Below are 13,181 nucleotides of genomic sequence, written 5' to 3' on the forward strand. Positions count from 1 at the left end.
ATGTTCTGTGTAAAGAAAGCAGCATGTTCAAGGGCATGAAACGGAGAATATGAGATGGGGGCATAAGTTGTTTAGTGAGCCTAAGTGTGTCAGCATCTATCTCCTGACAACAATGGAATGAACCTACCAAATGATACCATAATTATCATCTTCAGGTAACTTAACAGTGGCATAATATAATTATGTAATACCTAGTCCATTTTAAAATTTCCCCAATTATCCCAACAATAGCATTTATATGATACAGTCCAAGAGCTAATCAACGCTTGTGTTTTACAGTTGGTTGTCCTACCTCTTGAATCTCCCTAATCTTTTCTTTCTTCCCCTTCATTCCTCCCTCTCTCTCTTGTCTTTCATAATTGATGGTCTTTAAGAATGCAAGCCAGTCACTTTACAGGATGTTCCTCACTTTGGATTTCTATTATAGTTTCCTCACATTTAGATTCAGGATAAATATTTTTGTGCAAAGTACTACACAGGTTGGGTCTGTCTCAGTGCACCCTTTCAGAAGGCGCTTGTCCGTTGTGTACCATTACTGTGACGTAGAATGTCAGATTGGATTCTTTAGGTAAGGTGACATCTGCCAGATTTCTCCAAATGCTGTCCCTGACAGCCTAATACCCAGTAGTTTCTGCACCCATTGATGATTCCTGCCTCAATCAATTCTTACTATGTGAATTGTAATATAGTAAATTGTGTATTTCCCCCATATCTTTGACACCTATTGGTTGGCATTCTTCTATAAAGAGCTTTCCCTTACCCCATATTTATTTTTAATTTTTTAGTATCAGTATGGATGCATAAGTGTTTTTTACCCCCAATGTGTAATAATCCATCCCTATTATTATTCATTTAGTGCTCAAGTCCCCCTAAATTTAGCCAAGACTGTCCTTCAATCTAGCTCCCCTCTGCCCTTTTGACACATCCCTGCCTTCTGTGAGTACTTTCTAATCTTCTGGTACATCAATACATTCCTGGCTTTTTTCACACTTTCTTGGTCTCAGCCCCATAATCAGATATTTCTCTAAGTATTCTAGTTCACATTAATAATGGTATTTAGAAACCAAGATCTGGAGACCGGCGTGCTCACTGCTGCCACAGTCATTACTTCTGGGTTATTTTGGAAAGCTAGGAAGTGTTTTGGTTTTTTTTTTTTTTTTTTTTTTTTTTTAAACCCTTGTAAGTGAAATCCAACACTTTATGGTTCTTTCTGTCCTCCTATTCCATATTTGTATTTCCTTTCCAATAGCGAGTTTACCCGTCTGCTCAACCTTATAATACACACATAATGGTTTCAGATTCACTATGTCAATACCACTATCAACAGTAAACTTAATAACGAAAGTCCAAATTTTCTTTGTAGTTCTTTGTTTTTGTTTTTATTCCCTTAAAGTGTATGCCATTAATCTCGTGCTTGCTTTTTTAAAGTTGTAGAATTTTAAAATGTTGCCTTTTACTAATGAAATATATCCTCAACCTTGAATATCTGGCATTACTCACAGTTTTTTTTTTTTTTAAAGTTAAGTTTGAGTGTAAATTTTCAAAGATATTTAGTTACTAATTAAGGGGTCTGAAATGTTTAGTGTATTTTAATTAAAATAGCCTTCAAGCCACTTTAGAATTAAATTTATCTGTAAGTTAACCTTCAGATACTCTACCTGTCACCCACCTTTTTTTTTTTAATTACACCTACAAAGTTTAGTACTTTTCTAAAAATATGAGATAGAACCAGATGGAAAGAGGCCGATACATATTTATATTTATATATCTGTTTATAAACTGTAAATGAGTTTGCTATCTGTACTTTACTGCATTCATTTGTCTTCTGTTCCCAATCAAGGGATTGCGTCTCAATAAAAAGAAATAAAAAATCCAGAGGAAGTAGTTTCCTATTACTTTAGATGTAACTATGACAGCCATACAATTTCATAGAGAATCCTACAAATAACCTCTTTCTGAGGGACAAAAAAGTGTATTTCCTTGAATTTGGGTTTGGGCCAGTAGTTTGAAGCTCCCCCCCCCCTTTGAATAATATTTAGCATTGACAACTATAAATAACTATGAATATTACAAGATAATCTGTTCTTTGGAGAAAGGATTGGCTCTATACCACAGCCTTCACTAAATGTATACAGAATATCAATTTAAACTAATCATAATGGGATGAAAAATACTTCAGGTACTTGAGAGCCTCTTTTGGTTTATTTTTTCATTACAGAAGACAAACTTTTCATACATTCTATGAAAGTTTGTAGTGATTGTTCTGTGTCACCAAAATCAGGGGACGATTATCTTCTGATATGAAAGATCAGTTGTTGGGAGCATGTTCACAATAGTTAACCTGGAAATAAAATTTTGTGCAAAAAGTTTAGGCAGCAGAGTCTCAGTAACAGCAACGAAAACATTCTCCCACACCTGGTCGATTTTAGAATAGAAGCTGATGCTTTGAAAATAACCCATTTCTACAAGGGAAATGTGATTTATGATAACCTGGGACACAGATATGACTAGAACCGCATTCTATTTAAAGTTATTGGGCCACCAGACTATAAAAGCAATCCTGTGAAGTGAATCAATGGAAGCTGGTCCTCTTCAGTGGACAGTAACACAGGCACTAATGAGCCCGATTTCATTAGAAGATATTTGATTTATAAAGTCCTATCTTATTTTGAAATTGCTGGCTTAGTCCTGGCATCTGATCTTTCTTCCCCCTACCATCACCATCACCAGTTTCTGTGTATGCTTTGACATTGCTATGGTAACCCTGAGGGCTGATGGAATTCCCTGCATCTCTCTTCACAGAGGGTGATGAGACAGGAGTGATGGATAGTCTGCTGGAGGCTTTGCAGTCGGGGGCTGCCTTCCGCGACAGAAGAAAAAGGACACCAAAACCAAAAGGTGAACATTATAGTTCTTTCATGTTACTTTCTAGGGAACTATCACAAAGAACAACCGTTTTCTTTTTTCCTTTTAATTCTTTTCAAGTCATGTGTCAAGAATGTAGTGCTCTGGGCAACACCTCTTCAGAAGTTTCCTGAGTTTGCTTAATCCTTCCCTTGCCATGACAGATGTCAGAGAGAAGCATTCCAGCTGACCGATGTCAGCACATTAACAGACCAAAGCACTGAACCTAGAAAATCCTGATTACTGTGACAAGTCTCATCTAAAGAACCATATGCACCTTATCCCAGTGGAGTTTACAATAGCATAACTAAATGGGAAGTAAAAGTCATAGCATCATTGCTTCAAGTATTTCAGGGTATTGAAGCATTGCTTGGGTCGAGACATATTTAACCTTTGAAAACAGTCTAACAGTTAACACTTTTTTAAGATTTTATTTATTTATTTGTCAGAGAGAGAGAGACAGAACACAAGCAGGGGGAGAGGCAGGCAGAGGGAGAAGCAGGCTCCCAAGGAGCAGGGAGCCCGATGTGGGACTCGATCCCAGGACGCTGGGATCATGACCTGAGCCGAAGGCAGCCGCTTAACTGACTGAGCCACCCAGGCATCCCACTGTTAACACTTGTTGAGGTGAACAGACCTCTGTATTAATTTTGTCTCTCTCTCTTTTTTTAACAGATATTCGGCAAAGTCTCAGTCCCATGTCTCAGAGGCCTGTTCTGAAAGTTTGTAACCATGGTAATAAACCGTATTCATAAATTGCACATTCTTCTTATCTACTTTTATCCTGTTGATCTATTATTTTAATAGGCTGCTGTGAGGGTTCTCAAGTTTAGTTATAACTATAGGAGTAGAAATGTGTGGATGTACCTATTGCCCTGAGCTTGTATATTCATAATATTCCATGCTTATACTATTGCCTTGAGGTAGTATCTAAGGTTCTTCTTTCAGGTCTCAGATGAATTTTTAAAATTATTATTTTTTGAAATTATCTCAGACATTTTTGATCAGTGTTGCCCAATGTATCCTTTCAAAAACAGTTTGCTCTCAAAGTAATGTTTCACATAGTGGATTTGCTTTACATCAAGATACGACTTGAAATAGTGAATCTGTTAAACTATTTTACTCTACCATATTTGCCAGTGCCGTTTGTAATACTGTGACCAGCATTTTGGCAAAATCATTATAACACAGATGAGTTTCATGTGCCCTTATCGTGGAAGGATATACTAGGATCACTAAAAAGGTGAGTTAACTGAGTTTCTGATGTTGATCTGAGAGTGACTGCTTCCAGAAATCTCACCAGCGCCCGCACGGCACCCTCCTCTCTTCATTGTGCCAATTCATGCTGACCAAGTTCTATTTACGTTGGCTCCCTTTCTCTCACTGTTATCAATTATGGGGTTCTGCTTACCTTACATAGTCATAAGTAAATTTATCAGTTGTCATTGTCATTTATTCAGGATGAGATTGTCATCAAAGTTTGCGAGATTTATAAATGGAAAAATACTTGACAGATTTTCATTCAAGGATAGTTTTGGATATGGAGGAGTTAAGTTCTGGAAGTGTTAATGTGTGGCTAACTACAGACATTTGTGTCAAATTTCTAGGGTAGCCAAAAAAAAAAAAAACACTATGAAGTGAATAAGAAAAAGAAGTGAATGTGGGTAATTAATCTTCATAGATGGGTAGATGTTTATTGCTCAAGGTAAAATATTTAAATAGATCTTTCTAGTCTTTTCAACAGTATGTTTTTGTTATTGTTTAGCCTTTCCCTACTTTAACAGCAGAAAAGAGGAATGGTAGTATGTCACAGATACTCATTGTGGATAATTAAGTACTTCCTAACTTTGGGTTTATGATTTGGAGTCATTGTGACATAGTAAATAATGGCAAAAGGTTAGTGAATGGAGCTATCCTGGACCTAGAGATTATTTTGTTTTGTAGATGAATAAATGGAAATTCAGAGAAGCTGCAAACCCTCCCAAGAGTACAGAGCTAGTTAGTGACACAAATATAACCATAATGCAGTTCTGATTCCCATCACATTTCTTTTTTTGATTACACATGGGTATTTTGAATTATTTTTTATCAGTAACAAAATATATAAAATAATGCAGCCCCCATTGTGTATCATTTAAGACCCACAGCCAACACAGTGATCATGAAATGATTATAATGGCATACATATGTCCATGCTATGCTTAATTTAGGTATTATGTAGAGGAAGATTATTTAAGATAATTTTGTGCACTGGCCTTGGGGAACCCAGTTCTTTTCTGACTGTAATGTCAGTAAAGTGTCCAGTCTACAAAAGCTCATCTATGATTACTTACAAATTATGGTATTTTGGTCCGCTGCATAAAAGCAGATGAACCTTGCATTTCTGTCTTTACTCAGGTTGACATGTACTATCTGAAGTTATAAGGCTATTGTGATAATTAAACTAATAGGTTATACAGCAAGCCAAAAGAGATATGAAGGTCAAATTCTTTTCTAATATAAATGTAGTGGATTACAGTGTTTTTGACACTTATTTTCTATCAATATTTCTGTTGTGTTTTCCTTTTGTATTTCTAACCAAGTGGGGAAAAATTCAAATGACCAGTTAATCTTGAAGAACTCTGTATATAAAGATAGATTTATTAGATTAGATGTTCAAAAGTACACAGTTTGTTTAAGGAAAATATTATTGAAACAAGGATCATGATTATTATTAGGAAAAGATGATATTTCAGAGTATTTTATAATCTTCCTATTTCTAAAAATTGCCTTTTGTTTTGAAAATGCTAACCCTACAACTCAACTGAACTATGTGAAGTGTAACTTGAACCTATTATACTTTTTAAGCTGCTTTGATGTACTTAAACTAATGTCTGACATTTTCTATATGCTTATAGTGGTTCATATTATCTCCTAACCTTTTTTTTTTTGAAGACTTACAAGATTTTCTACAATTATTTTAAACTTATATTCTAAGTAAAATAATAATTTTAAGTATTAATAATAATCTAATGTCTACTGAGTTATTTGGCTTACTAAATACCAAGCACCATGCAGAATTTTTATACATATCATCCTATTTCATCTTCACAATAATCCTGTCAGATAGTCAATATTTTTATCTCCATTTCGTTGTTGAAAATAACTAAAGATTAAACAGGTCTGGTAGTTTGCTTATGGTCCTGTGCCAAGTTTTGAACTTGAGCTGACTTCTGATTCCAAGTTCTTAATCTCTCCGCCATGTTGTACTCTGAATACACAGCTTGAATCAGCATCTATTCCTTTTCACATCCTTGTGCTATGAGCAATCTATGTATCTTTTTTTTTCCTCTTCTTGACATAAGGGTGACCTACTGAGATACATCCTTTCAGAGGTTTTCTAGCCTGTGGTGTATCTTATCTCTTGTTCCCAGATTTAACCACTAGATAGCACTCTTTTCCAAGAATATGTCATCTTCTGGAATTATGACCACTTTTTATTTTTTTTAATATACTCTGTATTAGGGACGCCTGGGTGGCTCGGTCAGTTAAGTATCTGCCTTCTGCTCAGGTCATGATCCCAGGGTCCTGGGATGAGTCCCGTGTCGGGCTCTTTGCTCAGCGGGGAGCCTGCTTCTCCCTCAGCCTGCCTCTCCCCCTCCTTGGGCTCACTCGCTCACTCGCTCTGACAAATAAATAAAATCTTTAAAAAAAAATAAAAATAGGGCGCCTGGGTGGCTCAGTTGGTTAAGCGACTGCCTTCGGCTCAGGTCATGATCCTGGAGTCCCAGGATCGAGTCCCGCATCGGGCTCCCTGCTCGGCAGGGAGTCTGCTTCTCCCTCTGACCCATTCCCCTCTCATGCTCTCTCTATCTCATTCTCTCTCTCTCAAATAAATAAAATCTTAAAAAATAAAATAAAATAAAAATTTAAAAAAAATAAAAATAAACAACTCTGTATTAAAACATCTATATTAATTTTAGCCAACCATGGAACATATAGATTGTATAGATTATAAGTGCAGATTTAGATTATACCTGTAGATACAAATGTAGTTGCAAACATAGATCATCTTTTATTTCAGAATTAGAAGATCCTGGTAGAGTATCCTCAGACCTTGGAGCTAAAATGTCCGAGAATATATTTTGGCAGAAGATGACCTCAAGCGCTCTAACTGCTATGGGCTTCAGAAGCACAGAAATTATGCATGTTCCGTAATCCAGCCCTTATGCTGTGCTCCAAACCTCTGCCAAAAATACTTTGGTTAAAACTATTGGTTGTTTTGGGGGTGCCTGGGTGGCTCAGTCATTAAGCGACTGCCTTCGGCTCAGGTCATGATCCTGGAGTCCCTGGATCGAGTCCCGCATCGGGCTCCCTGCTGGGTGGGGAGTCTGCTTCTCCCTCTGACCCTCCCCCTTCTCATGCTCTCTCTCTCTGTCTCATTCTCTCTCTCAAATAAATAAATAAAACCTTTAAAAAAAAAAAACAAAAAACTATTGGTTGTTTTATCTTTTGCTTTGCCTTTTACAGCCTCAGCAGAAATTAAATGCCCAGTATTTTTCCTCCCTAAACCTTTATTCCTTCATTAATTTAGCAAAATTTATGAAGCACTTGCTAGGCGCTTAAAATATAGAGATACTCCCTAAGTGTTCATCATCTAGTTGGGACAGATGAGTAGCAGTTCCCATGCATTTGGTTAATGCCAGGATAGAGGCAACACACAACGTTTTGGGAACACCTGCAGGTGTGGAAGACGAATCCAGACCTTGTGAGGACAATCCAGACTTGACTTCTAGAAGGACCCTGAAATCCAGGCTGGGTTTTGAGGAGTGAGTAGAAGTGAGGTCCAAAGGCCACGGGCAAGGGTAAGCCAAGGAAGAGCAACAGCCTGTGTACACTTTCTCAGAGCATCTCCAGTGGACCCCGGTCTGTAAAACTGTATGTCCTAGTAAGCCCAGTGGCTTTCCCACTTTGCAGTAGCCATTTCCTATAAAATATTCAGTGTCTGCCCCCTAGTCATGGGTCCCCTCGAGGTGGGGACAGAGGGACCAAAGAGACCTGATTCATATACTGCTGTAACCTCAGCACTTAGCTGCGCTGGTGCCCGGCACATGGGTGCTTAGTAAGAACGTGTTGAATGAACAGACATGGTTATGTTTAGGTTGGAATGGAACAATTAATGTAGGATACCGAGCAAAATCAGGTCGCTGGATGTCACCCAAATGAGTGGGCTTTAATATGCTAATTGCTAAAGCTCCAGCTGTGAACACTGTTAACCCCCTCTCATCTCCTCCCTAAAATGTTATCTGTCATCGGAAGGAGCTATTTGATCATCAGTGGTCTGTGCTTCAAAAGGTGTTGTATCAAACAGGGAGGATGCGGTTCAGTCTTGATTGGATTATTCACTCTTTAGAAGCGGCAGGTTGCTTATTAATTAGATTTCTTTCCCTTGCTTAATCAAGCAGAGTTTAACAACAGTAAATAAAACAAAGGGAAACTTCTGCTAATGAGTACAGGGCATTATCTTGTGTCTTTACTCAACACAGTGCATTCCAAATCTGAAGATTTTCTATAGTCTGTGGAAAACAGTAAGATTTCCTTTTAAGTCAAGATAATCAAAGTATTTATTAATGTGTTTTTATAAAGATTGTACCATACTTAGGTGTTAGTGAATCAAATGGTCTGGTTAAAAATAAAGGACCACATAGGAAAGAAACATATGGAGAGTCTGATGCCAGACCAAGAAATTGGTCTGTTGAGGTTTTTAAGCAAGAAAATGACAGGTCTGAGCAGATTTTCTGGAACTGAAGTGACAAAGTAGGAAAGTGGAAAGAATCAAAAGGACTTCATAGCCACCCTAGATGTCGACATGGATTGGCCGCAAGGGATGGGGAGTGAATAAAAGAGCTTTTTAAAGTTTGAGGGAAGAAGCCAGGTCTAGAGCTGTGGGTTAAGAGACCCCCACAGAGAATTGCTAATGCTACTTAAGCTAATGAGTTCTCTAAAGGAAAATCTTTAAATCTAGAGGATAGCAAATCAAGGGCTACACCTCAGGAATGGACACAGGTGGGTAACGAAGTGAATGAACAAGAGGCAGAAGAAAGATGAAGAAATCAGGGAGAATGCAAGATAGTCGAGCCAACATTAAGAAGGTGGAAAGGAGACTTTCAAGGACTTGGTTTCCTCATTTTCTCTCTTTTGTTTGTTTCTTTGTTTCTACAACTCGGTGGTATACCACTGAGTGACTAGTGCTTTTTAGGATGGATACCTTACTTCCTACGCTCTTCCAGGACATCTCTTCCTCTGCACACTATGTAGACGCTTATGTGTTCCCAACAAAGGTTTCGCAAATATGAACGGTGTAGCCACACCTTGTGGTACATCTGCCTGCAATTTGACTGCATCTTCATTAGAAGGTTCTCTTTTCATTAAATACTACAGTGGGTTTTTTTTTCTCAGTTAAATGGATATAGAGTAATCAGAAAGAATTCTATAAACTATACGCAATTAAAACCCCTAATGATAAAACTATTTAACTGTGACAAAATAAGATAAAACATAATCAAAATTTTAGGCAAACAAGTATTACACATTTTTAGTGAACATCCATAACCTAAACAAAATCTCGCTATATTATCTTTACACTAAATCAATTCTTAATAGCCTTAATTTGGATTTGATTATCTATTTTTACTCTTCCACTTATATATGGAGCTTTGAGAGATTTTTATAGAAATAAGATTGTATTGCCGCCAGGCACAGCTGCTCTGCTACTCTAAGATTTGAAGTCAGAATTAAATGTGAAGCTAGTTAGATATCTTTGAATTAGCATATTTCTCACAAAATAAGGGAGGCAACACAAGACAGGCTTCCGTTGTTGATCTATCAAAACTTCACACATAACCACCCCGCTCTCCCTAATCCACTCGGTCTTGGGTCCTCTTTATTTCTTGACCTACCTTCCCCCAAACAACAAGAATTTGTCTTGAGGCAGAATTATGAAATTAGTAAGGTTTTCAATAGTGTCTACTGAACACTAGCTGCCTTAAGGCTTGTTTGAAAACAGTGAGGACGACACCAAACCACTCCTTGCCTAGAAAACCTTATCTATCAAAGTGAATGTTGACAACTACCATTTTTATTTCTTTGAACTGTATACTAATTTAAAGTAGAAAAGGGCCTAGGGAATAATAAAGTAAGATTATATGATTTTGCCAAATGTCATTGGCTCACGTTCTTCAGGATATTTTTTGTTCTCTTTCCGATGAACTTCTGCTGCTAAATACCTAAGAAAGAAAGAGAGCTATTAAAATACTAATTGTTTTTGACACCTTACACTGGAGCTTTCAAGCAGAATCAAATGCTACCTGTAGCTGTCAAAAAACACTTAAATATTTTTTTAAGGAGATTTTTCTAGGCCAGGAGTGTAAAACAATTTGGGTGATTTCACATTTTATTCAAATCACAGTCTCTCCTATTTACTATGTAGTCAAGCGAAAGGAAGAATGGACTCAGCAGGGCTCCTGCCTAGGCAAGGAATGCCCAGTGGGCAGAAGGGAAAGGCCTTTCTAATTTATAGTCAAGGCAGGGACAACCTTCTGGCTTAGTCATTATCATATACGCTCTTAAGCACGAACAGGTTAAAAAAATCCTCAAGCACTAAGGACTTCAAGTTGTTTCAAAAGGACATTTATGCAAGAAATAGCAAACGCCTTTCATTTAATGAGCATCCACAAACGTGTGCTGAAGGCTGGAACTAAATTGAGTGAAAAGGGATAAAGGACTACTGCATAAGGAAAGTAATGTCCTTGACCTCCCTGAAATAGTTGCTGTGATTAATATGTCTTTTGTTCTGTTTGTGTGCCATAGTGGACTATAATTACATGATATTTCAAGATTTCTGGCCCACTCTAAATTTCTCCCGTTCCCCGTAGTACAGGCTTAGAAGGAGTCAGCGGATAGACTTTAGAAGCTCCTTGAACTCTGTCCTTTAGTTTTAGATTTTGTGTTTGGGCCTATTTTCTTTCCTGGCGACAGGATCTCTTGATTTAATCGAATTTCACCCTGCAACCCCCCAGAAAGATTAAAGAAGAATTATTGATCGTGTTGATTACTGGCTTGTGTATTGTTGATTGCTTTTCTCTTTTTCCACGTGTTACATTTTTACATGTACTTAAGGGGAGGCCACTTGTACTGCCACTTTGTCACTTGAGAACTAACGTCGCATTGACATAATCACAAACGTGGAAAACGTGTCAAGCGGTTGGCAGATCTACAGTCATAATGACAAATAAATTGTTTAAGATAAACAGTTACGATTCAATGAAATGGTGCTACTGGGAAGCTTCCCCCAGGGTAAAAGGAGAAGGCATCATTTGTGCCTCGGATCCAGTCATTAGTCTTACTGGGTCTTCTGGGCAGGGTGGTGTGCAGAGCTCATCTGGGCTCTGCAACTTGGAAGGAGCAGGCAAGGGAAAGAGGAGCCTGGGAAAAACCAGTCAGCGAACCATAGGTTTTAGGAAGGCCAGGCAAAACAGGATAGGGGAGCACCCGGACACAAATTGGCCTGAGGACACGAGTGCCGTTATTCACCTCAGGAAGAGCAGTTTCAATGGAATAGTAGAAACTGAAGGCAGACAGCATTGGTTGGAGGGGTTTAGCCTCCTCTTTCTAAATGCCTTGAATGTGAGAGAAGAAAGAGCGGAGAAATAGCTAGAAATAGCTGCAACTAGAGCAAATCATGGTGTAACAAGTAGGTTGTGTTTCTTTGCCTTTTGTGTGGCATTGGCTTTACTGTCTTTGTATTCTGAAGCCACTGAGAGAAAGGAGCTCCTGGAGGGGAGGGGTGAATAGTGGGGCAGGGGTTAGAGCGAGGTTCTTGGGGGATGGCATCGGGGGAGCACAGGTGTGGGGAACCTGGTCAGTGAAAAGGAAGGATGTACAGAGAGAAGTGGATACAAATACTGCGTAAGGGGGAATCTGGAGGTCTCACCTGATGACATGTTTTCCTGAGAGCTAAGATAAAAGGTGTCCTCCTGAAAGTCTGTGAGTGGAGAGACAAGCGTGATATGTGCGTGTCCTACCTGAACTGTGAGAGGTAACTGCTCAGGGAGACAAAACCATATTTGCATCAGTGGTCCAGCTGAACAGGGAGACTATGACTTATGTAATGATAGCAGTCTGTAAAGTCTAGGGAGAAGAAAAAGGGCCAGGTTGCTTCCCAGGCCCTGTGACAAAGGGCGGTTAGTTTCCCAATAACCTAAAGGTTCTGAAAGTTCCTCTCCAGATGTCAGCATAGTGCTCAGTGTGGCGGAAGGCAGTCTGAGCATGCTTCGAGCACCAGTCAAGCGGAGTCCTCCCATTTTTTAAGAGGAGAAGATATTTCATACTTCAAAATAGTGTGGTGGTTATTTAGGAAGGTAACGGAAACTCTGTTGGGACATCTTACATGATGTATGTTTCAGCATTGTCGGGGTGCTGTGTTATGTATGAGGCAGGCATTCTAACAGGCGTGGAGAGCGGCGACCCTCACATAGCTGGTCTCCTTCCTGGCGTGTGTCCACTATATTACATGTCTGAGATCCTTGCCTATGAAAACAACCCTTGGTGCTCACCTAGGTATTGCTAAGGTACTATTAGATTTATTTTTATATTTTATTTGTCCTCATCAAAGGTCAGTTTGGAATAGGCAGATACGGAAACCGTTTTTCAAGACAGTTGTATTAAAAATGAATCTTTTTGCAAAGTGCCCGCCAGGCACATAGTAGTTACCTTAAAAAAGAGCAGTAGTTGTTCTTATTCACTGACTATTTGTGAAAGCATAAAACTAGCCAGATTTTTGAATTTTGTTTATAGAAGGCTTAAATGATCTAGCCAAGCAGTCGGACCTTGAAAGACAGTGTGGAGTCAGGCTTGGTATTTAGAGACAGACAGGTGTTGGTTTGACTTCTTGACTTGTTAAAAGGGTGATGATAGCAGGTTATTTAACCTTTGAATGTCCTCTTCCTCAGTTGTAAAATAGAGGAATTACACGTTTCATAAACTATTAGGAAGATTTAGTAAAAATATAGGAAAGTACTCTACTGCAGTACCTCAACTGGAATAGGTGTTCAGTAACTTCAATGTCAGTTCCTCCTCATTCCTTCCCCTTCTCCACCTACCTTCTGTGATGCATTTCTCACTAGAAAGTAATTAGAAATTCGTGAGCAAAGTGACAGTAGTGTGCAGAATGGGTGTACTAATTAGAGATTGAAATTAATTTTCTTCCTATGAATAGTTCCTATATTGCACTTAAAGTG

General features: G+C 38.5%; 1 protein-coding gene across 1 annotated transcript in view; it reads left to right on the top strand.

Moving 5' to 3' along the window:
- DIAPH3 (diaphanous related formin 3) overlaps positions 1-13,181 on the top strand; it is a 485,828-nt gene that overhangs the window by 354,339 nt on the left and 118,308 nt on the right. Inside the window, exons 26-27 of the mRNA XM_035003260.1 lie at positions 2,803-2,898; positions 3,580-3,639. Of these exons, the coding sequence (XP_034859151.1) occupies positions 2,803-2,898; positions 3,580-3,639 (156 nt within the window). The remainder of the gene's footprint in view (positions 1-2,802; positions 2,899-3,579; positions 3,640-13,181) is intronic.

The sequence above is a fragment of the Mirounga leonina genome, unplaced genomic scaffold, assembly GCF_011800145.1.
Source record: "Mirounga leonina isolate KUSES-001 unplaced genomic scaffold, KU_Mleo_1.0 Mir_127, whole genome shotgun sequence".
NCBI lineage: Eukaryota > Metazoa > Chordata > Mammalia > Carnivora > Phocidae > Mirounga > Mirounga leonina.